The 22,334-nt window shown below is 40.1% G+C and overlaps 1 protein-coding gene across 6 annotated transcripts in view; it reads left to right on the forward strand.

Annotated features, from left to right (window-relative positions):
- The window catches only part of FERMT2 (FERM domain containing kindlin 2), a 100,846-nt gene extending 78,839 nt beyond the window's left edge, over positions 1 to 22,007 (forward strand). For 3 of the 6 annotated variants that reach the window (XM_074956502.1, XM_074956504.1, XM_074956505.1), the window contains 11 exons: positions 250 to 475; positions 577 to 679; positions 1,096 to 1,203; positions 4,908 to 5,042; positions 7,475 to 7,524; positions 11,796 to 11,920; positions 13,669 to 13,775; positions 14,100 to 14,321; positions 17,576 to 17,700; positions 18,101 to 18,242; positions 20,680 to 22,007. In XM_074956502.1, the coding sequence (XP_074812603.1) occupies positions 250 to 475; positions 577 to 679; positions 1,096 to 1,203; positions 4,908 to 5,042; positions 7,475 to 7,524; positions 11,796 to 11,920; positions 13,669 to 13,775; positions 14,100 to 14,321; positions 17,576 to 17,700; positions 18,101 to 18,242; positions 20,680 to 20,853 (1,517 nt within the window). In that variant the 3' untranslated portion in view covers positions 20,854 to 22,007. Of the gene's footprint in view, positions 1 to 249; positions 476 to 576; positions 680 to 1,095; positions 1,204 to 4,907; positions 5,043 to 7,474; positions 7,525 to 11,795; positions 11,921 to 13,668; positions 13,776 to 14,099; positions 14,322 to 16,930; positions 16,952 to 17,575; positions 17,701 to 18,100; positions 18,243 to 20,679 lie in introns of all 6 variants that reach the window. The other 3 variants (XM_074956503.1, XM_074956501.1, XM_074956500.1) reach the window with 2 other exon arrangements.
- The last annotated feature ends 327 nt before the right edge of the window (positions 22,008 to 22,334 follow it).

Here is a 22,334-nt window from a genome sequence, read left to right on the forward strand (position 1 = left end):
ATACCTCTAAGGGTGGATTTCTGAGTATTTTCACATGGGTTAAATGTAAAGTGAACTTTTGATCTGTCTTGTTTATCAAGGATAGTTAAAGTAGGTTAGCTTTTCATAGGAAAACAAGCATTGCAGTGTCCTTTTTTTGTTCTTTTTAAGTCTCAGGATTTTTAAAATCTATTTACTGTATTTGGTTTGCATCGAGTGTACAGAATTTGAACACAAGCTGACTTCACATGTTTGTTCCTGTTCTGTTAGGAAGCATATACTCAAGTCCGGGACTTTATAGCAAAACAATGACGCCCACCTATGATTCTCACGATGGAAGCCCTCTGTCTCCAACTTCTGCTTGGTTTGGAGATAGTGCTTTATCAGAAGGGAATCCTGGTATACTTGCTGTCAGCCAGCCAATTACATCCCCAGAAATCTTAGCAAAAATGTACAAGCCACAAGCACTTCTTGATAAAGCTAAGATCAACCAAGGGTGAGTTAAAGACATATATTAAAAACTTAAACTGCATTCTTAAAATGGTTACAAAGTCTCAACCAGACCCTTTTTTGTTATCTATTGTTGACAACTTGCAGATGGCTGGATTCGTCAAGATCGCTCATGGAACAAGATGTGAAAGAAAATGAGGCCTTACTGCTCCGGTTCAAGTACTACAACTTTTTTGACTTGAATCCAAAGGTACTGAGTTATTTCTGTCTTGTACATATGGCGAAACGTTCAAAAAGTGGAGATCAGTGTCTGCACTCAGAATGCCTGCACGCCCATTTGTATGGGCTACTGCTCAGCTGCCCATCTGTGAAAATGCGATCCTGTGTCTTTCAAATGATAAATACAGTGTATCTGTTTGTTTACACATCAAGACTCTGCTAAATGAATAAAAGCAGGTGGTTGCCTGAGCCTCTGTTAAGGGAATTCTGGTTGTTTCAATGTTGAAGTGGTTTAGCATTTAAATTTCAAGTAGAAATTTGGATGTAAAAATAAGTCTAGTGATGTTTGTTCTCTTTTATTTAGATATGTTTGAAGTGTAAAGGGCCCCAGGCCTTCTTTTGCAGGTCCTTTATGTGTGTGTGGTGTGTGTTTGTGTTTCACTATAGTACGATGCAATCAGAATCAACCAGCTTTATGAGCAATCTAAATGGGCTATTCTTTTAGAAGAAATAGAATGTACGGAAGAAGAAATGATGATGTTTGCAGCGTTACAGGTAAGAGACGGACCCTTTTTTTTAATTGAACTCCATTGCAATTTTGTAGCCTTCTGTAGGCTTTAAATCAAGGGGTGGATTGAAACTAAAATGCCCTTCAACTAGTTCAATAAAAGCCTTGCTTTATCTTTGTCAGGAAGCTGAACTTTCTGTTCTAGTGAAACTTGGCTTGTTTTCTATTCTCTAGTGTTTACTTAAACTTTTTAGGTAATTTAAATATTTGCTACTTGTTACTTCACATGAAAAGGAATTTAGATTATTTTCCCCAAAGATGTGTGTATCTATCTTGACTTTTTTTTGCCTTTAAAAAAAATACAAATAAGTACATTAGGTTACTGAACTGTATGTTTCTGGCTCTTTGCCCCTAGAACAGCTGATGATGATCTGTGGGTTTCCCAGAACTATTTATCTGTTGTGCAGAATATTATGTGCAAATTTGGCATCGGTAATACACGTGGTGAATGCTTTTACCATTCATTTCCATAAGACTGGTTGTAAACTCTGTCTAAGGGTGGTCCCAAGTATATCTGGCAGCCAGGTTGCTTCTCTTCTCCACCATACAGAAACATCTCTGGCCTAGCAGATCCGGGGCTGTATGGATTTCAACCCGTAGCAGTCATTTTTGAAGGGGAAAAAAAAAAAGAGAGAAAGCAAGAATGTAAAAGTTTGTTCTCCAGTTTTCCTATAAGAGCAACCCAAGGTGCATGATGTTTGACATCCACTGTGACATCAATAGTTTCAGCTTTGTAGATTTAATTGTGGTATTGCTGTGGCAATTATATCTTCTCTGGATTATAATACTTAGTCACAAGTTTCTGCCTTCAAAAATGCTTATTGAATGAACACCAGAGAAAATAGCTCTTCCCCGGAAAGATCATTTCTATTTTAGGGTTTTATACTGCTGCCCATTACACTAGTGCCTGAGTGCCTGCTGCATAAAATAGATTGGCAGTAGCAAAATCCCTAGCGGACTTCATGGAATTTCTGGCTCTCGTTCTTCCTCAGGTTATAGAAGGCTCTGTTTGGGGGTGTAGGTATTTTTGGGTTTTTTGTTTTTGTTTTTTCTGGTGAGGTAAAAGAGGGAGCAGATCATGCTATGAATGCCATTCTGCTTATGATTAAAAAAAAAGGTTTATCAAATAGATTTTGCAACATTTCCTGAAGCTGGTTGGACTCTGGATTTTTCTGTACTCCTTTGGAAGTTCATTCCACAGCCAGATCCCCTCAGCTGAGATGCTTTGTGTGCTTTTGGCTGGACTCTGTGATCTTTATTGACCCAGAGGCGCACAACCTTCTTGGAGCGCCATAGCTGGAGATGCGGTCTCTAATGTAGCTGATCCATTAACTTCTTTGAAGAATTGCTTCTAGTGTTGTAGATTTGTTGTAGATCTGAATGTTGTTTCTATTCCACTGTCTTTAAGGAGCATGAATACTTTTCTGAATGTGCACAATGCTGCTTTTATTGCAAGGGAATACAAAGAAGGAATTTAGATAGTAGCAGTTGCTGAAATGGCAATCCCAGCCATTTTATTTGTTATAATGAAGTGTATTTGCAATACGAACACTGGTATAGTGTGGGTAGATGGCAAATACATAGAAGACCTAGACTTTGCTGCTGATATTGAGCAACTGAATGACGTCCCCCAAAAAATTACACAGACGATATGGCAAAAATACCAGGCCAAGTAGGACTCAAAACTAGTTATGCTAAAGCAAACATCCTTGAAACCCTGGCATCAAGCAGTAATATCAAAGTAGAAGACAAAAATATCAAGAAAGTAGAACAGTTTACATACCTGGGCGGCATCATATTGACTAATGGAGACCTCAAGAAGGAAGTGACATCAAGGATGGGAAAGGCATCCCCAGCATTTATTAGACTCCGTGAGATATGGAAATCAAAGATATACAGCGCTCAAACAAAACCGAGGATTTTTAATGTAAACATAATCTCAGTGCTAGCATATGGCTGAGAGAGCTGGAGATCTACCAAAATATTAGACACTGAACTAGATGCCTTCGAAAATAAGTGCCTAGAAAAGATGATGGGCACTGGTCGGAAAGACTTAGTCACCAATGGAGAGAGCTGAGAAATCACCAACCATCAGCTCGTCAGGAATTGCAGGATGTATTTGAGGCATGCACTGTGGATGCCAACCCACAGATTCCCCAGGAGGCTGGCAAGTGGAAACCAACTGATGTGAAGAAACGAGGATGCTGAAGAGAAAACTAAGAACCCTAGCAGGGAGGAGAGAACAGTTGATCTCTCAACACCCTAGAGCAGATGGAAGCAGCTGCAAGTGACAGAGGAAGGGAAGAGACTAGTTTCCACCCTGTGCCCCAATATTGGTGTGGGAAGGATGTAATAATGTGATAAGACCAGCCATTTGCATTTCAAGTTGGCATTTCCCATTGCACCTTTCTGGTATAGAATGAGTAACTGGGTAAACTTTGTTGTAGCCTAAAATAGATTATTAGGTTGTCGTTTGGGGTTTTTTGGTTATGTCTGTCCTGCAAAATCCAAAGAAGACTAGAACAAGAGTTGAGATGTGCCTATATCTACCCTGAGTACAATTCCGGTTTGTGACTAGGTCATGCTAGACTCCTCGGACCCTATTACAAAAGCCATGTTTGAGGTGTCTGCACAGCAGCCTTTTCACAACAGTCACATGTCAGCTGGGCTTGCACGTTCATAGTTATCATACAGTCGAGTTGAGCTTTCCCCAGAATAAACTAGGACAAGCAATCTGGTAGCCATCCCGTGCTGCCTGGGAGATAGAGCTCCCAGAATTCACAGAGCAGCACCAGCATCACTTGAGGCAGTGCGTTCCGAGATGTTCTGTCACATGGAAAGCTAGAAGGGATGAGGATCAGCCAAACTAGTTTCACTAGCACCATACAGCAAAATGTTTTATGGTTACAGAAAGAGCTTTATGCCATCGTCTGCCGCATGTTAACCATGTTGTCTGGACCCAAACCTGTGTAGAGCCAACTATGTCATTCACGTATTCTAAACTGAGTAGGGAAGGATGGGTTTGTGATTAAGGCCCTGGATTGAGACTCAAATCTGGGTTCAGTTTCTGACTCTCATGCTTTCCCTGTGATCCTGGCCAAGTCACTTCAGGTGGAATTTTCAAAAGCACTTAGCATTGGCCTAACTCTGCTCCCATTGAAGTTAATGGTAAATCTCCTATTGACTGCAGTGGGAGCTGAGCTAGGCCAACGCAGAGCATGCTTTAGAAATCCCACCCATGAGTTCTGTGCTTCAGACCTCCATTTATAAATTCTGTTGTATTGGTGATGGAATGTAGCCTGTTTTTGTAACTGGCTAGTCCATTGTTTGCCCCGTAGAGTCTGTACTGCAAGCACAATTGCACAAACTTCCATAATGTTTTAAATGGGAGCATAGAGCAATACTATAGCTGTATTATCTTCTGGTTACTTTAATATAGAACAGCATAGCACTCATCTAAAATGGATTGCCAGCCTCTTCTCCAATGTTGTTGCTGTGGTCATTCAAAGTGTGATCCCGGGGGATACCATATTGTACCATGGTTTTCTTTTTGGTTTTTCCTTACAGCTATTTAAGTGGGTGACAGTGAATGTGACAATAGTGAGATTTCTGCTTGGTCAGATAGATGTTCTATTATTCTGTTAAAGTACAGTGTATTTAAAATCAACAGGGTCTCTAACTTGTGTTTCAGTACCACATCAACAAACTATCAATCATGTCATCAGAAAATCATTTGAACAACAGTGACAAAGAAGTTGACGAAGTTGACGCTGCCCTGTCTGATTTGGAAATTACTTTAGAAGGTGGTAAAACATCAACGATTCTGGTAAGAGTTAATGACTTCTTAAAGTTTAAATAAATGCTTGTGATCAGGCAGACTTAAGTGGTACTATAGTAAGTTTGTTGATGAAGCAACCTTCCTTCTTTGGTCCCTTCTTATTTGTCTCCTCTCTGCACTAAATAGGCCTAATATTTTTAATCGCTCCTCAGGTGGAAATCTTTTCCATTCCTCTGATCATTTTTGCTGTCCTTCCCTGGACAGTGTTTCTGCTGTATTGGATATAAGAAGGGTTGATTAGAACTAAGCATAGGGTTGCCATGTAGTATGAAGGCACGCTAGCGGGGATAGTATTTTTGGCATTGTGCTCTAGCCCTTAATGCAATATAATATTCCTTGACCAACACTGTTACTGAGCAGATGATTTCACTGAGCTGTTCAGATACCTCCTTTCTCTGTCCTGAGTATTTACAGTTAATTTAGAACCCATTGACACGTATCAGTAGATCAAATTGTTTGTTCTAATATGTATCCCTTACTCTGAATGTTACCTGCCATAATGTTGCCCAATCAGCTAGCATATAAAGATCCTCCTGTAGAAATGAAGTATACAATATATTTGTGGCTATAGCAACAAACTGTGAGGCATGAAGATTATTAGATTCTAATCTAGTATGAACCACAGGTTGCCTCTGTGACCACAAGTGAGTCACACTGGCCTCCTTAAGCTTTAGCTTACACTGCTGGAAAACTGGGTGAAGTATGGCCTCACTAAAACTTGAGCCATTATACATGTGAAATACAGCAGTGTCAAGGAGAACTCAAATTAAATGCACTAATTTCTGTTTCTTGTACTTGCTTAGAAAATACTCAGTTCTGAATGGTTTCAGAGTAGCAGCCGTGTCAGTCTGTATTTGCAAAAAGAAAAGGAGTACTAGTGGCACCTTAGAGACTAACCAATTTATTGGTTAGTCTCTAAGGTGCCACTAGTACTCCTTTTTCTTTTTTCAGTTCTGAATATATTTAGTTTTTCTTCCACTATTCCTTAACTAGTGGACAAAGCTTTACGGTGTCAAAAATAGCCACCATGTTTCTTCACATGTAACTTTCATAACAAGTAATGGTGAAAATATCATTTGGATAGTGTTTTTGGCCTTAAGTAGCTTAATATATTTCAGGGTTGTTTTCCTATATCACGTTTGTTTGTATTACCGTAGCACATAGGAGCCCTAGTCAACCAGGACTAGTTTCAAATTATAAAACTTCCAAAACACAGTACTATTGTAGTACTTGGCTCTTCAATAGAATAGAACTGTGAAAGAAGAGTTAAGGCCAAATGCCAACCTTGAAAGGTTTCGGTATCTTCATTCAGAGGAGTAACTCCAGTCAGTGGAGCATCACACACTTTATGCGGGCTCTGAATTCACTTGTTTATGTTCTAACCCTTTCAAGGCATAAAAGACCAAAATCTTCAAATTCGGGTTTTTTTTCTCTTTTAGCAGCCATCTTAAGTATATTTTTAAACTATTTTATAGCGTATCTTTGAAATTAATGTGGATTTTTTGCTTGCTAAAATATCATTATTGATAACCGAGCTTTAGTAGTATTAACTTGTGCTGCTTCTGATGGATGTATAGTGGGAAGAAGGAAAGCCACTATTTATGTAGGATATAGACAGTTTTCAATAGGAGGAATCTTCAGATTTCAGTGCCACGAAATGTCATATTGAGGAGCCTACCCTGCCAGATAAGAATGAAGAAATTTAGAAATGGCACATTTGGTTGAGACTGTCCATTTCAGTATCCACCTCGGGGATGAATATTTTGTTTGTTTTTTTGTGACTCTGAAATCCATAGATATGTTCTAGGAGTATAGTCCAGTGTGACCATACTGAAAGATATTGCCATTTTAGACCATTGGGAAGCAATTAAACAACCCCCTGTGTTATTTTAAAGCAGCATCTTTTTTGGGGGCTCGGGTTCAAGGGAAAAGCCGTGAAGTCGTAAAGAACCTGTACTTCTTCTCAAACACCAGGCCAGTCTTACACTACTTCAGAGGTGTGTGTGTGTGTGTGTGTGTGTGTGTGTGTGTGTGTGTGCGCACGCGCGCGTGCAGAATCAACTCCAGAACTTCAAGTGCAGTACGGACCTTTTAAAAACCTATATTAATGAGTCAGTTGTCTCCTGCTACTTGTGTGTTGAGAAAAGAGTTTCAAAACAGCACTTCTTTGGAGTGAATTTTCTTCTCTTTCTCAGTCTGTGAAATAAACTGTATTCTAATAAAGTAGTCTAATCTGTGAGCCCTTGACATTTGACAATGAAGTTTTATCAAGCTTTTCCCCCCTCGTAACTGAGGAAATGGCGTGGCATTGTCCTATAAACTGAATCACTGTCCCCAGTGCCTTGTTTTTGGATCCTCCCATCCTAGAACTGAGTCTTGTATCTGGCAGACAAATCAAATTAATGATGTTTTATTTTCAGGGTGACATCACTTCGATTCCTGAGCTTGCCGACTACATTAAAGTGTTCAAGTAAGTACTCATGGGAAGAGGCGCTTGTGAAACTAATGTCAATGAATAATTAATGACAGTACTGCATAATTCCCTTTCTGCTCTGCTGTCTGGATTCGTTGCTGCATGCTACTGCTTGGGTTTGTGTGATGTGTGAAATGTCTTCTAACACATTGACTTCATAGTTGCAGTCTAGCTAAAATACCCTGGTGCTCTAGATATTAAAACTTCCTGTTTGTTTCCACTTTGTTTTGCACCTATTCTATACACTGGCCACTTAACGTTATTTAAAGGACTCAGCTGTAGCTTTACTACATTTTCTAGTACACTGATTCAGTTCTTCAGATGTATAAGAATTTCATTGCTCCATGCCCCTCCCCACCCTCCCACCCATACCCCTCCGGAGTTGCGGGAGGGGACATGCTTTCGCTACTCTTCACCATTAGCTGGTGCTGAAATGTTTATATTATGTTATGCTAGGAAGTTAATCAGGCAATCCTAAAATTAGAACTGTGTCATGAAACTAGAAACCTTACTCAAGTGCTTTTCTTGGTTTGAGAGACTAGATGAATAACAAACAAGTGTCCTTCTAATCTGCTTGTTCTCTTCTGGCTGCCAAAAGGAGCAGGTCTGAGTTAACTGCAGTGCTCTTCCGGCTCATGTACTGCTTTTTTTAGTTATAAATTGGATCATGGTATGTGGAAACTGGGAATAGTCATGTTTGAATCTTGACTAATATTCTGGCAGTCATGGGCATCTCTTGCAATTGAGTGTGCATCATGTTAGGGAGATGATGAAAGTTCTGGAATCTGTGCATAGATCTCAATGAGACTTCATGGATTAGGAACAGAAGAAAAGCAACTGCATGAGAACAGGGTTGTAATTAACCTTTATTTTGTAATGGTTTGTCTTCTTGAACCGTAGCCTGTCATTTGTTTACTGAAAAAGTTTTTTTTTGTCCATCTTGTAAGGCATATTTATCAGGTTAGCTATAGTACCTGACTCAGTCTGGGTCTCTGTGGTGTATTTTGATTGCTACAGCACAGTTTCAGAGCTAGTGTGTCTATCCATCTGTGTGAATTCTTTTTAAAAGAGAGAGGCTTAGTTTTTGATACGGTTTGACATACTTAATTGTTAATAAAGGCATAACTTGGGAAGCTAGCTGATTAGCTAACTAGAGTTGTGGGACTAACATCATTTTATCTTTTGGAAGGTGTTAGACTCACTAGACTCTCTTGGATCCATGTGCCTAAGGAAAGAGGAGGTGAATATTTAAATTGAATTTTTAATATACAGAAAGGTTAAACAAATCTAAAAAATCTATAAGGCAAAGCAGTGGGTGCTCTAGGATCCTAAATTCTCCAGACCTTGCTATAATCATCATCTTTGTCTTTGCTTGAGCTACAGCATCTGCTTCATCTGTTGCTGCAGTTTGGACGAACTGGGGCTTTGTTCTGTTTCTTTAGCCTTCCACCAAAGAAAAAGCCAAGTGTGTCTGAGGTGCTGAGAATGGCTTCAGCTCAAGCTGCCACTACTTAACAGGCAGCAGATGATCTAGATTGAAACCAAGGTGTGTTCCTATAGGCATCTGGTTTCCTAAAGAGAATATCTTAACTGTAAAGGACTTGACTCACCTATAAAGAGACTAGAGTGTATTGTGAGAACTTTTTTTTAAAAATGGGGCCAGGCAGTAAGTTATAAGAAACGCATTTAAATGACTGTATGTATAAATTGGCCCAATCTTGGATGAGACATGTCCTTTGCATTCTTCGGGCATGTTTTAGAGTGTAGAAGTTGCTATACTAATTCATGAAAGAAACACTGTTGTCCCTGGGGCTTGAGAGACTTACCTCACACCTACCAGCCTGATGACTAAGCTTAGTAGCCAAAGTGCCCTGCCTTGCCCCTTGCAGGTTAAAATGAGGGTTGCAAAGGAAAACGTGGATCAAGACACACAGACAAATGATGGAAAAACTTGCTCGCTCTTCTTCTCTGGCTAGAGGCTGAACATCTTTAAATGAAAACTGGGGGAGTCATGGCAGCAAACTTTTTGAAACTGAGCCTTCCTTCCCACAACCACATACAGGGCTATTGTGATATCTTAGAACTTTAGGATGGAGAAAACTGATGAAGGCAAAATATGAGTGAGACCAGACATCTGCTCATCCCGAAACCAACACTTCATTTAAAAGTTTCATTTCACTAACTTGGTTTAAACTTCACTTGAACTTCATTTCACTAACTTCATTTAAAAGCTGGGCCTTTGGCTCTATTTTTCTCCCCCACCTCCTGACTTCCTCCTAACCCTTCCCCCACGTTTCCAGGCTTCCTCCAGTACCAAGGACTTCTCTCTCCCTACAGTCTTTAGACTGGACAGGAGGAGTCAGTTGTTTTCCTGCTGTTTCCTGGGCATTTCCTCTTTACATTTCACATGTTGGGAATTGAACAGTGTAGTCCAAGGCTTATTGAGCCACACAGTGCTCTCTACCCTTAAAATGGAGGAAGCAGGGCAAGCAGAGAAGTAGCCAGTGACTCGTGGGAGTCACGAAGGGTCGAGTGGCCCCCCTCAGCAGCCAGCCCCAGGCCGGGAGAGGGAGGGGCAGGGCCAGAGCCTCTTCCAGCCACGCTCCCCGGTGCAGCGCAGCATCCCGGATGACTGGGAGAGCACCTGGCTGTGGCAGTAGCAGGCTGCCCCCCGCCCAGGCTTAGCTTCTTGGGACAGCGGCTGAGCGAGCCGGGGGGGGGGGACCCCCTCTCCCCCCGGCGTGCTCAGAGTCTGCTCCTGCAGGCACTCTCGCAGCTGGCGGCTGCTGCGCACAAAGCATGCTGGCTGTGAGAGAGCCTGCCACCTGACGGGGGAGGGGTGGCAACCCGCTCCCTGCCCAGGCTCTGCTTCTGGGAACGGGAGCTGACTCTGAGCATGCCGCGGAGGGGGCCCTCTGACTTGCTGAGCCTGGGCGGGGAACAGGCTGTTGCTGCCACAGCCCAGCGCGCTCCCAGGCAGCTGCTGCACTGCACCGGGCAGCATCCAGGAATGGCTCTGTCCCACTCCCTGCCTGGCTTCGGCTGCCAAGAAGAGCAGCCAAACATGCCAGGGGGTGGGGGAGAGCCAGCGCCGCGGGAGGACAGAGCCCCATGCACACATACACTGGTAACGTGGGGAGCAGCGGGGAGAGCACGGGGGTACCCGGGCTGGGAGTGGGGCAGGGAGGAGACGTGGGGAGGTTATGTGTCCTCCCCTTCAGCTGGTGCCCACCCGGTATGGGGGGGTACCGGTCGTCTTAAGGAGGCAGAAAGTCAATGAGAGCTATGCTGGGTGATGAAATGGGTTGCAGGTACGCAGTGGGAGGCCAAAATAGGTGCATCAGTGCTTTAAATACCGGAAGTTTTATGCTGGAATGAGCTTCTTAAACCTTTCTCGAAGTTCACCCATTAGCAACTAAAATACTTGATCCACTAGAGTGAAATGTAAAATCCAGTGGGATGGGGATTAGAATTCTGTGGGTTTCACGCATGAGGATGGCTACTTCTACATCCCCTTATGGCTTGGTGGAACAGAATATCATGAAGGGCTTCTGTGGAGCTAGCGTCCAGGACTCAGGCCTCCCACAGAGAGGGAACCGAAACCTTTCACTGGACAGACCCCTTTGTAAGGGGCAAGCAAGAGAGACAGCTGTAATAAACCATGTGAAATCAGGTGCCTAAAAGATTACATATGCGTGGCTCTGATTTTTTTTGTTTAACAAACATCATGATTTTCAATTAAATATCAAAGCATTAACTTTCAAAATAATAAATAACTTTCTTTTAATATTACAGAAGAAAAACAACCTTTTTCCATGATTCATGGAAGCTTCTTTTTATAGGCATTAGTAGGAGTTACTCTGACACTTGTCCCCTATGGAAGTACTTGGAGTCAAGAGTCCAAGCTTGTAACCTTTTTTATTTTTCTTGAATAAATCTTCTCTGTAAGAGGGTAATGAAAATAAGCGGACAAATAATTGTGCAACTCCGTTACTGATCCAGTGGGATCACTCATGCATGAGTTTGTTTACTGTACATCATTGTAAGGTCGGGGTTTTAAACCCTGCGGAAGCAAGATTTGGTTGGGGAGGTAAGCAAAGGGAAAAGCTGCGCATCTGGCTTTCTGAATTTAGGAACTTCAATATGGGACATGTTCAAGGTACAGAAGATCAGCTTAAGAGCCCAGCTACCTACAATGTCCCTTAAACTAAGCGCTATTACCCAGGTGAATTGTAGATCTAATGTAGTAATATCAACCTGTCTGGCAGGCCTAAGAAACTGACGCTAAAAGGTTACAAGCAATACTGGTGCACCTTCAAAGACACATCCATTTCCTGCTATAAAAGCAAAGATGAATCCAGTGGGACTCCAGCTCACCAAATGAACTTAAGAGGTAAGGAGAGATGCGTGCCGTTCTAGTAACGTTATCCAAACAAGTCTGTCATTGTCACCATTTATTTCTACATTCAAATTCCTTTTGTTTTACACTTCATATGTAGTGTTGAGTATTAAAGGAAGTGTTGAGTATTAAAGGAAAAGTGACTGAGGTTTCTAAGTATGGTGTAAAAATACACTTCTAAATAAGTGATTGTGATGATAGCATAAATAATGCTGTATGGATCAGCAGGCTCGTGGAAAACTTAGCCTGTTTTCACACAGAAAAAATATTCAAAGTTCATTGTTGAGATCTGCATTTATTTTAGTTGATGGTACATGTGTCTGGCTTTTAGAGTGAAGCAAAAATAAGTTATATATTATGTAATTCTATTTTTTTTTTGTGATGGACTTATTGAAATAAACAAGTTTAGACTTCATCAAATGAGTTGTAAATAGCAATATTTTCTCTCCAAATGCAGCCTTTTTTCCTCTCCCCTGTTATGTAAGCACACAAGTCTTACGGGACGTCTTCACTGGCAACGTTAAAGCGCTGCCACGGCAGGTCTTTAACGTGGCTTGTGTAGTCACAACACAGCTCAGCATTCTAAAAAAAAACACATCTATAACGGGCTGGTGAACTATCTATACTGGCACATTACAGCGCTGAAATTTGCAGCGCTCAGGGGGGTGTTTTTTTCACACCCCTGAGCGAGAAAGTGGCAGCGCTGTAAAGTCCCAGTGTAAGACTTGCACATTACGTTTAAAATTCCTAAGGCTGCTGGCCTTTCTTATATTCAGAAGTCAACTATTCCAGCTCAGAGGGCTATGGAACAGCAGAAACTACTGACAGCTTTAATTTTTTACCATGAAGGCAACAACAGACAGGCTGCCAAATGATCTCAGACTATAGTTACGGAGATGTGTAGCCTGGAATACCTTTTTGGGAGCTTTTGACGTTGCTGCTTCTGACTGCATTTTAAAAGAATCTTGGAGACTGAGTTGAAATGAAGCCCACGTTAACTTAGATGTTTTCAAGAAACTGGAGTTCTCAAAATGCCTAACATCTAATACAAACATTTTAAGATTTTTCAGCAACCAAATTTGAGGAAAAGTAGTGCCTCAGTACTGAAGGTATAAGCAGCACACCCAACCCATGTAATTTTTACAGGATGATAGTTTTAGATTAGTAACACCCCACCTGACACCTGGTTTTGCTGTTATAAGAGAATTATTTAGACTAGGTAATTCCATTCAAAATGTTGGTCCATTTGAGAGGAAATGAAGGGTCAAGCAAATTTTGTAATGCCAAATTTAATTGAACTTGTATAGCGTTTTTGTTTTTCTCCCTCAAAATAGATCTTGCTTTTCATTTTTCCTTCCATCGTCTCGGAGATGATTCACCACAGAAGCTGAAATGTTATAGCCTAGATTGTAATTTAAACAGTTAGCTAAATCCCGCAATGTGGGTTTACATTATTATCTGCAGTACCACACCCTTTGCAACCAGGCAAATAGCTCTGGCTTTAGCTGCAAGACATCAGTTTGCTCCTAACACTGTTTTGTACTTTTTCCTCTGATTTCCCTTAATTTTTTACTTGCTTTAAAAACAAAGCATGGTGTACATTCTTCAGCCAGGTTATAACACATCATATCACTGGGACACTGTTTTAATACTATTAGACTGGAGTGGTGTGTGTGTTTGTTTTGTTTTGTTTTTAGAGCCTGTGTCTCCATACACACTAATCACTAGCTCTTTTATTACAGGGTGCGAGGTTACTCCTGATGTAAACATCTCTGGTCAGAAGTTTAATATCAAACTTCTGATTCCAGTTGCAGATGGTATGAATGAAATCTGGCTTCGCTGTGATAATGTAAGTCCCTGACTGGCTTTGTTTTCTCTTTGCCCCCAATATACTCCTCCACCATGGTTTACATTTTGATAGGCTGGTCATATTCTTTTGACAAACGCACAGCATTGTGTGTATATAGATGTAATGTACAAGACTGGCTCTTACTCCTTTTTCTTATGTACCACTGTTATATCCTACACTTTGGTCAGAGTTTTGGCCCATTGTATGTCTCTTGTACTGAAAAATGTTCGATTCTTATACTGAAAAATTCGACAGAGCTTTGTTTGAACAGAAAAAAGAAAGATTTGCCTTCCTTTTGAGTGCCCTTTTTCCCTTTAATTGCAGGAGAAGCAGTATGCACACTGGATGGCAGCCTGCAGGCTAGCCTCCAAGGGCAAGACCATGGCAGACAGCTCGTACAACTTAGAAGTTCAGAATATTCTGTCATTTTTGAAGATGCAGCATTTGAATCCAGATCCACAGTTAATCCCAGAACAAGTCACAACTGACATAAATCCAGAATGTCTGGTTTCACCTCGCTACCTGAAAAAGTACAAGAACAAACAGGTACTGGGGTTTTAGTCATTTTCCAGAAATCTTGTGTTTAACCCAAAGAGTGAAATCCTGGTCCCATTGCAGTCAATGGGAGTTTTGTCATGGCAGTAGATGACTTCACTGGGGTTAAGATTTCATCCTAGGTACATCGGATGTTAATGCATTTTAACAGAATTTGACAATGTTACTACTTAAATCGTGTGTAAATTTAATTTTTGGTTTTGAACCAATATCAAGTGATTGCAGCATGTGATCCCAGTGATCATCTTAAATATGTTTTATTCAGACTATGTATGTCAAATTTGCAATTAGATAACAGACGTTGACAATCTCCCAGAGTCTGAACAATGGGGGTCAATTATTTTACACACATTTTTGAAACTTCTATAATATGGTACACAGAAAAGAACATCTGCACATCAGTAAACTGGTCAATTCTGTATACCGTAATATTAATGTAATGGGATGTTTGTGGCAGAGTAAATCAACAGTAGGAATTGATTTTTAGTTCAGTTTATGTGCACAAAGCTCATGCAGAAATTCTTGGGATTAATTTAGGTTCCCGTTGTTTACAAAGTGTTCTACACAGGCTTTGCTGTAATGTAGTCTGTATTTTTTTTATTCGCACTGTTCCAACACTTGTAAATAGATGAAATACCAGCCATTGAAAATGTATATTTTTAAAGAACTGTGACTTAATTTGAGTAGTAATCTATATCTAGTCAGTGAATGGTAGAATCATATTATTTCTACCACAAAACAAGCAAATACGTGGGTTGCACAAAGTCTCACAGTATTTGGCTAAAATTGCAAAAATAACTAAAGCATTGCTCAGTGTCTCTGATGATTTAGTAAACTCAAGTACACTGATTGTTAATCTGTAGTTAAATTACTGTGTCTGAATCTGATCTCTGGAAATCAGAAGGGGGATTGCCATGCAGAGAAGCGGGAAAATGTAGCTGTTTATTGGCACAGTATGATTTCCTGACAGTGGAATTTCATTTTCTATAGCCCTTATTATTCTCCGAATAAGCCTTTATATTTATGGGGACGGGGAAGGATTGCATATATAACAAATTATAACATATATAAGACATTGTAGACTTGATCTTAGTAAAATAGACACTGGGGAAACAATTAACTTGTATTATTTACATAGTGTGTTTATATCTTGGTTAAGAAGCAATAGGTGCAACACTGGAGATAGCAGTTAAAGACTTATAAAAGCCAGGCCAACAATTCTGAAGCCACAGATCCCTTTTGAAGATTAGTTAAGTATAAATAGAGCCTTTCATTTATAAAGGCAGCAAGAATGTTCAGCAGTTTTGCCCCCTTTGCATTTTATTAGTTTCCTCCTTCTTGGTGTCCTGGAGGTTGTGTAAGTTGCATTGAGACTGTTTATCACACAGCATCATGTGATGGGGGAGTAATGGGGAATGGAGGAAATGCTGCCCTCAGGGAATTCATGGAATGTAGCCTGCCAGCTAAAAAAGGAACACCAAGTTATTGCAGTTTATTAAATTGAGGGTAATTTTTGGGGGGAAACTTCTCACCAAGTGCAAATTTATCTGAAATGTACATTTACAATATCCATTGATCTGTTAAAGATAAATGTCAAGTTTTCACTAACCCATATAGTCTCATTATTGGACTAATGATCTCAATAGGTCAATATAAATGTGAATGTCCTTGATCACGTTAATTATTGTATCAGATGGATGAGTTGTTCTGCTTAGGAATGTGGCGATACGGACACTTGGTTTACAAACCAGCCCTCTAACTGGTTCATGGTTTTACTGTAAACTGACATTTGCAATATTACAGGTTTGCAAATGGATTTAGGACGTGCTAAGACAGAAACACAATAGCAAACTGTTTAGGTTCATAGTGTTTAAATATTAATTTGTGAATTCTGATTTGGTTTTGTGGCATTTACTCTGCTCAGACCAATGAATTTCTGTGGTTTTACATCTAAGAAACATTCAGTCCAAAATAAACAGAAGACTGCATTTACGGTTGCAGTCCTTAGTGTAGTTGTATCCTCAGGAAAGAGGATGCATAAAGCAGATGGCAATTTTAATTTTTGTTTTCCTCGTGTAATTTTAGAATCTCTGTAGCCACTGAACTGTGTTGGGCATTTTAATTTATTCTCTGAGAAAGGTACTATGGGGATATTTTCCTCATATCTGAAGTGACCGAAGCTAGTTTTTTTTTAAATGGTAAATGGCTTTGCGCACTCTAAAGAGAAGTACACCTGAGTCTCATTCAACCAAAGACCTTGAAAGAAGGCTGAGGATGGGAATTTTCCCTCTATTTTTGACTTTGGCCACTGGTGGAATTCTGAAACGCCTATAAAACGTACATATCTCATTCTAGATGAATGAGACATTCCTAATTTTTGATGGCTGTAGAATGAGGGATAGTTCTGTGTTTCCTTGTTCCCTTTTTCATGCTTGCATTCACTTTTTGCTGTTTTCCTTCCTAAGAAAATTTGCATGTTTTTTGCTTGAACTTCAGTTTGCAGATAATTTGCACTTTTTTCTTTGCTTTATTGCCATATTTCTGATTGCTTTTTTTTTTCTTTCTGATTCCTTTTCCTTTATTCGCATTGTCATCTACAGCCAGGCTATATAAGAGACTTGGTAAGTGACAGTAAAAATAAATAAATTTAAAATTCAGATAAATTTAATTTAAAAAATAGTTTAAAACCCTTTCATATGGAGAGAAGTCCTAAAACAAAACACCTAGAGGAACATAACTCTTTTAGTATTAATGATGATCCCCAGTGATTTTATGCTGTCAATCTGCTAATAAGAATCCTTTATACTAGAAATGTACATTTCAGGAGTTGATTCTCATTGTGCATCTTAAAATTTAATGTGTGCCCAAAATGTTTGCATCTATAATCATGCCTGGTATATAAAAATAATACCCACAAATATTTAGTGGTGCTTAGGTAAAAGCAGCTCCATATTTATCTTTTATTAACTATGGCAAGAATGGCAGCTATTTTCTGTGACATACTCCATTTCATGATCGATAGCGTATGATGCAGTTTAGAAACTGCAAACATCTGTTTGACAGTGTAATTGACTTACTAAAATTCCCAACAGGGAGTCTAACATTATATGCATGGTTTTGGGTGTGTAGGGTTTGTTTGTTTTTTTTGTTTTTTTGTTTTGTTATGGTTTTGGGGGGGCGTGTGGTTTACACAATATTTCAAACGTTACAACAGTTGCCTGAAGACTGTGTCTAATCACATTCAGATCACAGCCAGGATATTGGAGGCCCATCAGAATGTAGCTCAGATGAGTCTAATTGAAGCCAAGATGCGATTTATTCAAGCTTGGCAGTCTCTACCAGAATTTGGCATCACACACTTTATTGCAAGGTCAGTGGTTCTGCTAAGTAATAAAGTAAAATTTCATGTATGAATGTGCAGATTATTGTCTTATTTGAAGCTACTATGAGATATTCCTAGTTGGGAACAGTGTAGTTTAGACAGAAACAGCTTCTGTAAAATGCTTTAATATGCATAATTATAACTTCACACGCAACGTTATTTGCATGTAATACTTAGAATTCTATTTAAATGTCTGGGGAAGGATTTTAATCCATTGCTGCATTTATTGATCCTCTCTGTAGCTCTGAAGTAATAAGTTGCATCAGCACTGGAAAGAAAAATGAAAATTACATTGGTTCAGCTTGTTTTATGAGTCAGTTCAATAATTGAACAAACAACATTTCTGCATATGTTTAAGGTTTACCTTTTATAAATCTAAATGTCATAGATTCCAAGGGGGCAAGAAAGAAGAGCTGATTGGAATTGCCTACAACAGACTGATAAGAATGGATGCAAGCACCGGAGATGCAATTAAAACATGGCGATTCAGCAACATGAAACAATGGAATGTAAACTGGGAAATAAAAATGGTAAGCAAGGTCGCATTTACAGAGCTGGGGAGACACTGTTGTTTGCCCAAATGTCCATTGTAAGGCGTCTTTTTGATAAGAACTACACATGACTTAGATTTAGCCTGAGAGTTCCTCCTGATTTTGTCGGATGGGAGGACACTGCTTGGTTTCATAAACTATTTCTCTTTCTCTCCTTTGAGTCCAAGATTTCTTTTTAAACTATTTACAGTTTGTGTAGGGTTTTTGAGTGCAATTCAGTCTTGTGTGAGCTAATTCATTTACAGCATCCCCAAGAGTTTCTTATACACTATAAGGAATCCACTTAAGATTTTACTACTTCCTTGGAAATAACGACTGTATCACACCTCCCCCACCTAGCTGGGCCTGGTGATTGTCTAGATTGGCAAAAAGAAAAGGAGTACTTGTGGCACCTTAGAGACTAACCAATTTATTTGAGCACAAGCTTTCGTGAGCTACAGCTCACTTCATCGGATGCATAAAAGTGGAAAATACAGTGAGGATGTTTTTATACACACAGACCATGAAAAAATGTGTGTTTATCACTACAAAAGGTTTTCTCTTCCCCCCACCCCACTCTCCTGCTGGTAATAGCTTATCTAAAGTGATCACTCTCCTTACAATGTGTATGATAATCAAGGTGGGCCATTTCCAGCACAAATCCAGGGTTTAACAAGAACGTCTGAGGAACATTGGGGGGGGGGGGAAATAGGTTACCTATTTCCCCTTGTTTATTCCTCCCCCTCCTTCCCCCCCAGGATTTGCAAATACAGACTAACAGGGCTGTTACTCTGAAACCTGTCTAGATTGGGTGGCTTTGTGTCTTGGTGATCTAGTAAAGTTTTCTGATTTTTATTTATTTAGCTTCATTTAAAAAATAAATAAATATTTCTAGGAAGACGTTGTTTAGCTCTAATGTATAATCAGTGTTTGTCATTTGGGGGCCTATTCTACTTCCATTAGTCAGCGAAAAGGTTCTTTCTGACTCCAACAGGAGAATCTTTAAAAACCAGTGTTTAAAAACTATTCAGTGACCTTTTTTCACTAAACCCTAATTAGACCCTTATTACTCAGCAGATGTTTCTAGTCTGTGTGCAAACACGCAGCCCGATACCTAAGCAAAATGAAATTTCTGGGCTAAGAGGGTAATACTGGACTGCTTACTGTGTATAGCTAAATTACCTAGATTTTGTTTTGTTTTAGTTTTCATTTTTTTATTTGCAGCCCAACTTAGAGTTCTGTGGAACTAATGGGCAGTCAGTATCAGATGCTGTTGTGTAAACATTGAGCTGGTCCTCTAACCAGCTTTTACTCATACATACATAAACTCCCACCAGCACTTTGCAGGTGCAATGCCTGGTTAAAACTTCCCACTGTTGTGGTAGATTATTTAAAGGGCACATGCCTGTGAATATCCACAATTAGAGGCTGAGGGCTGAAAATATGTCCCAGTAGCTTTAAATTTTGGGGCGGTTTGGATTTTTTTAACCAGTTCCTTAAGCCACAGTATCCCACGTTGTTCAGACCAGATGCTCTGCAAGGAACTTGTTGGCTTTGCTCATCCCAGAGTCTGACTGGTATGGTCTAGCAACACTACTGGCCTCAAGAATTAATAAACCGTACCAAAGGTGCCGACTCCGTGGGTGCTCCTGGGCTGGAGCACCCACAGGGAAAAATTGGTGGGTGCTCTGCACCCACCGGCAGCTCCCCGCCCCAGCTCACCTCCCCCTGAGTGCGCCACATCCCGCTTCTCCCCCCTCCCTCCCAGCTTGCCACTGCAAAACAGCTGTTTCACGCGGCAAGCGCTGGGAGGGAGGGGGAACGCAGCATGCTCGGGGAAGAGGCGGGGCCGGGGCGGGGATTTGGGGGAGGGATCCGATGGGGCAGGGAGGGGGCGGAGTTGGGACGTGGACTTTGGGGAAGGGGTTGGGATGGGAGTGGGGAAGGGGTGTAGTCAAGGCAGTGGGCGGGGGGAGGGCGCGAGCACCCACCAGCGCTGGGGAAAGTTGGTGCCTATGAACAGTACATCACTGGAAGGAGATTTTTCTGAAGACTTCAAATGAGACTGTTAACAGAATCATAATAGGCTTCTTGGGGGAAACTAATAAATTGGGGGGCAAATGCTGGCCCCTAATAGTTCTCTATCCAATCATTTTTTCTCTTCAGAAAATAGACACAGAATATCAAGCAAGAAACTTTAAACAGTTGCTTACTACAAGGGAGACTTTATTCCATCAGGGGCAAAGGAGATTTAAAATGTTTGGACAAGAACAATATTTGCTTCATCTTAAGCTACATAACTGTGTTTGTTTAGACAATACAGAATACATCTGGGCTAATGGAGAAGCACAGTAATGTGGACAGGGGGAACTCTTGAAGTTGGTATAATTAACATGACCATCTTGTTGATCCTAATCCAGTGTGCTTTGCACTGTAGGTTACCGTAGAGTTTGCAGATGATGTAAGGGTTTCCTTCATTTGCACTGAGGTGGATTGCAAAGTGGTTCATGAATTCATTGGTGGCTACATCTTCTTGTCAACGCGAGCAAAAGACCAGAATGAAAGTTTAGACGAAGAGATGTTTTACAAACTTACCAGCGGTTGGGTGTGAGTTTGATGTATTGTATACTGAGAGAAACCCCATGGCCATATTAATATTTAACTTTAAAAGCTGTTATTTGAAATATGCTGCTTAATAAAGTAAGCTTGAAATGTATCTTTTTTTTTTTAATCATGGAAATTTTTGCATTACCAGACCAGTTAATGTGTGTGCACTAATGAGCACTTCCGTTAATCTGCTATGAAGAGACAGTTTATAGGCTACATAATGTAGCAAATTCTGCCGCTGGTCTTTAGACACAAGACACAATGGGCAGATCATGATCAGATTTGACTGATTTAAGATAGCCAAATTATAAAGAGAACTCTAAGCCATCTACTATAAAGCTATCCAGGGCTTAAACTATATGAAGTCTATTTATCATGTTTAATGCATGTTTTTTTCTTTAGTGTTTTTTTTTTTTATACTGTAAATTTGACCTCCTTTTTTTTTAAGTCCTCCTCCCTTTGAGTAGAATTTTGATCTCTATTTTCACACTACATGAATCAGGACAGTTGCAGATGCCTGATGTTATTTTGAAGATAGTTGTGTGGGGCCCTGAAGAACAGTCCTCTGTTAGTCTGTTATAGTTTGGTTTATTTGTTAACTATTTCCTTTGGATAATCATTTATATTGTCTCTCTCTTCTTTTTTTTTTTTTTTTTTAAAACACTGTATTGTATTACAACACTCTTAGTACTCACCAGCATACTCACTGTCTGCCTATGATATGCAAACTTTTTCATTACAATATGAAGTAAAGGTCTATGAAGTATAAGTTTTGTGTAACTTATGTAAAAACACAAATTTTATAAAATTGTACAGTTTTTTTAACTAGTCTCACAAGCCAACTAGAATTTTGCATAGATCTAGTGTCCGCATTAACTATATAGTGCTTTTAAAAGGATATGGATAGCAATTTAGAAAAAAAAATTGACGTACAATACATTTTTATCTAAGTTAAGTATGACTTTGTTAGAGTTGTGCAACACTGTCCTTAATAACTCTAATGCCTGGAGTTGGGATGTCCCCATACATTGCACCAGTGCAGAATTAATACTAATAAGGGAGCTCCCGTCCCACCCAGCGCCGAGGAATAACCAGTATTGTGTTCCGATAGTCTGTGGTTTAAAGACTATGTACAAATGCATTTTATTTTAAATAAAAGTCGGTCCTTTTATTTAATGTTCAGTTTCCACTTCTGGTTCTTGTGCCTTGTGTAGAGTAATCTTAATTTCATACCCTACCAAATAGATTTACCAGCACGTTCTATAGGATTTCACAGGTTGTCACTGTAGCTAATAACTTGTCCAGTTGCATAAGAAATCAAACCTTATGCTGTGATCCCATCCTATCTCACGAGCAAGTGTTGTCTGGGTGGGTCAGTTCTTGGATGGATCACCTTCACGGCAAGCCCTAGTACTGGGGATTAGGTAGGTAGCACTCTTTTCTTCCATGCCAGTACTGAACAGATATTGCAGCATGGTACTGGGG

This window comes from Natator depressus, chromosome 6 (genome assembly GCF_965152275.1).
Source record: "Natator depressus isolate rNatDep1 chromosome 6, rNatDep2.hap1, whole genome shotgun sequence".
NCBI classification, from domain to species: domain Eukaryota; kingdom Metazoa; phylum Chordata; order Testudines; family Cheloniidae; genus Natator; species Natator depressus.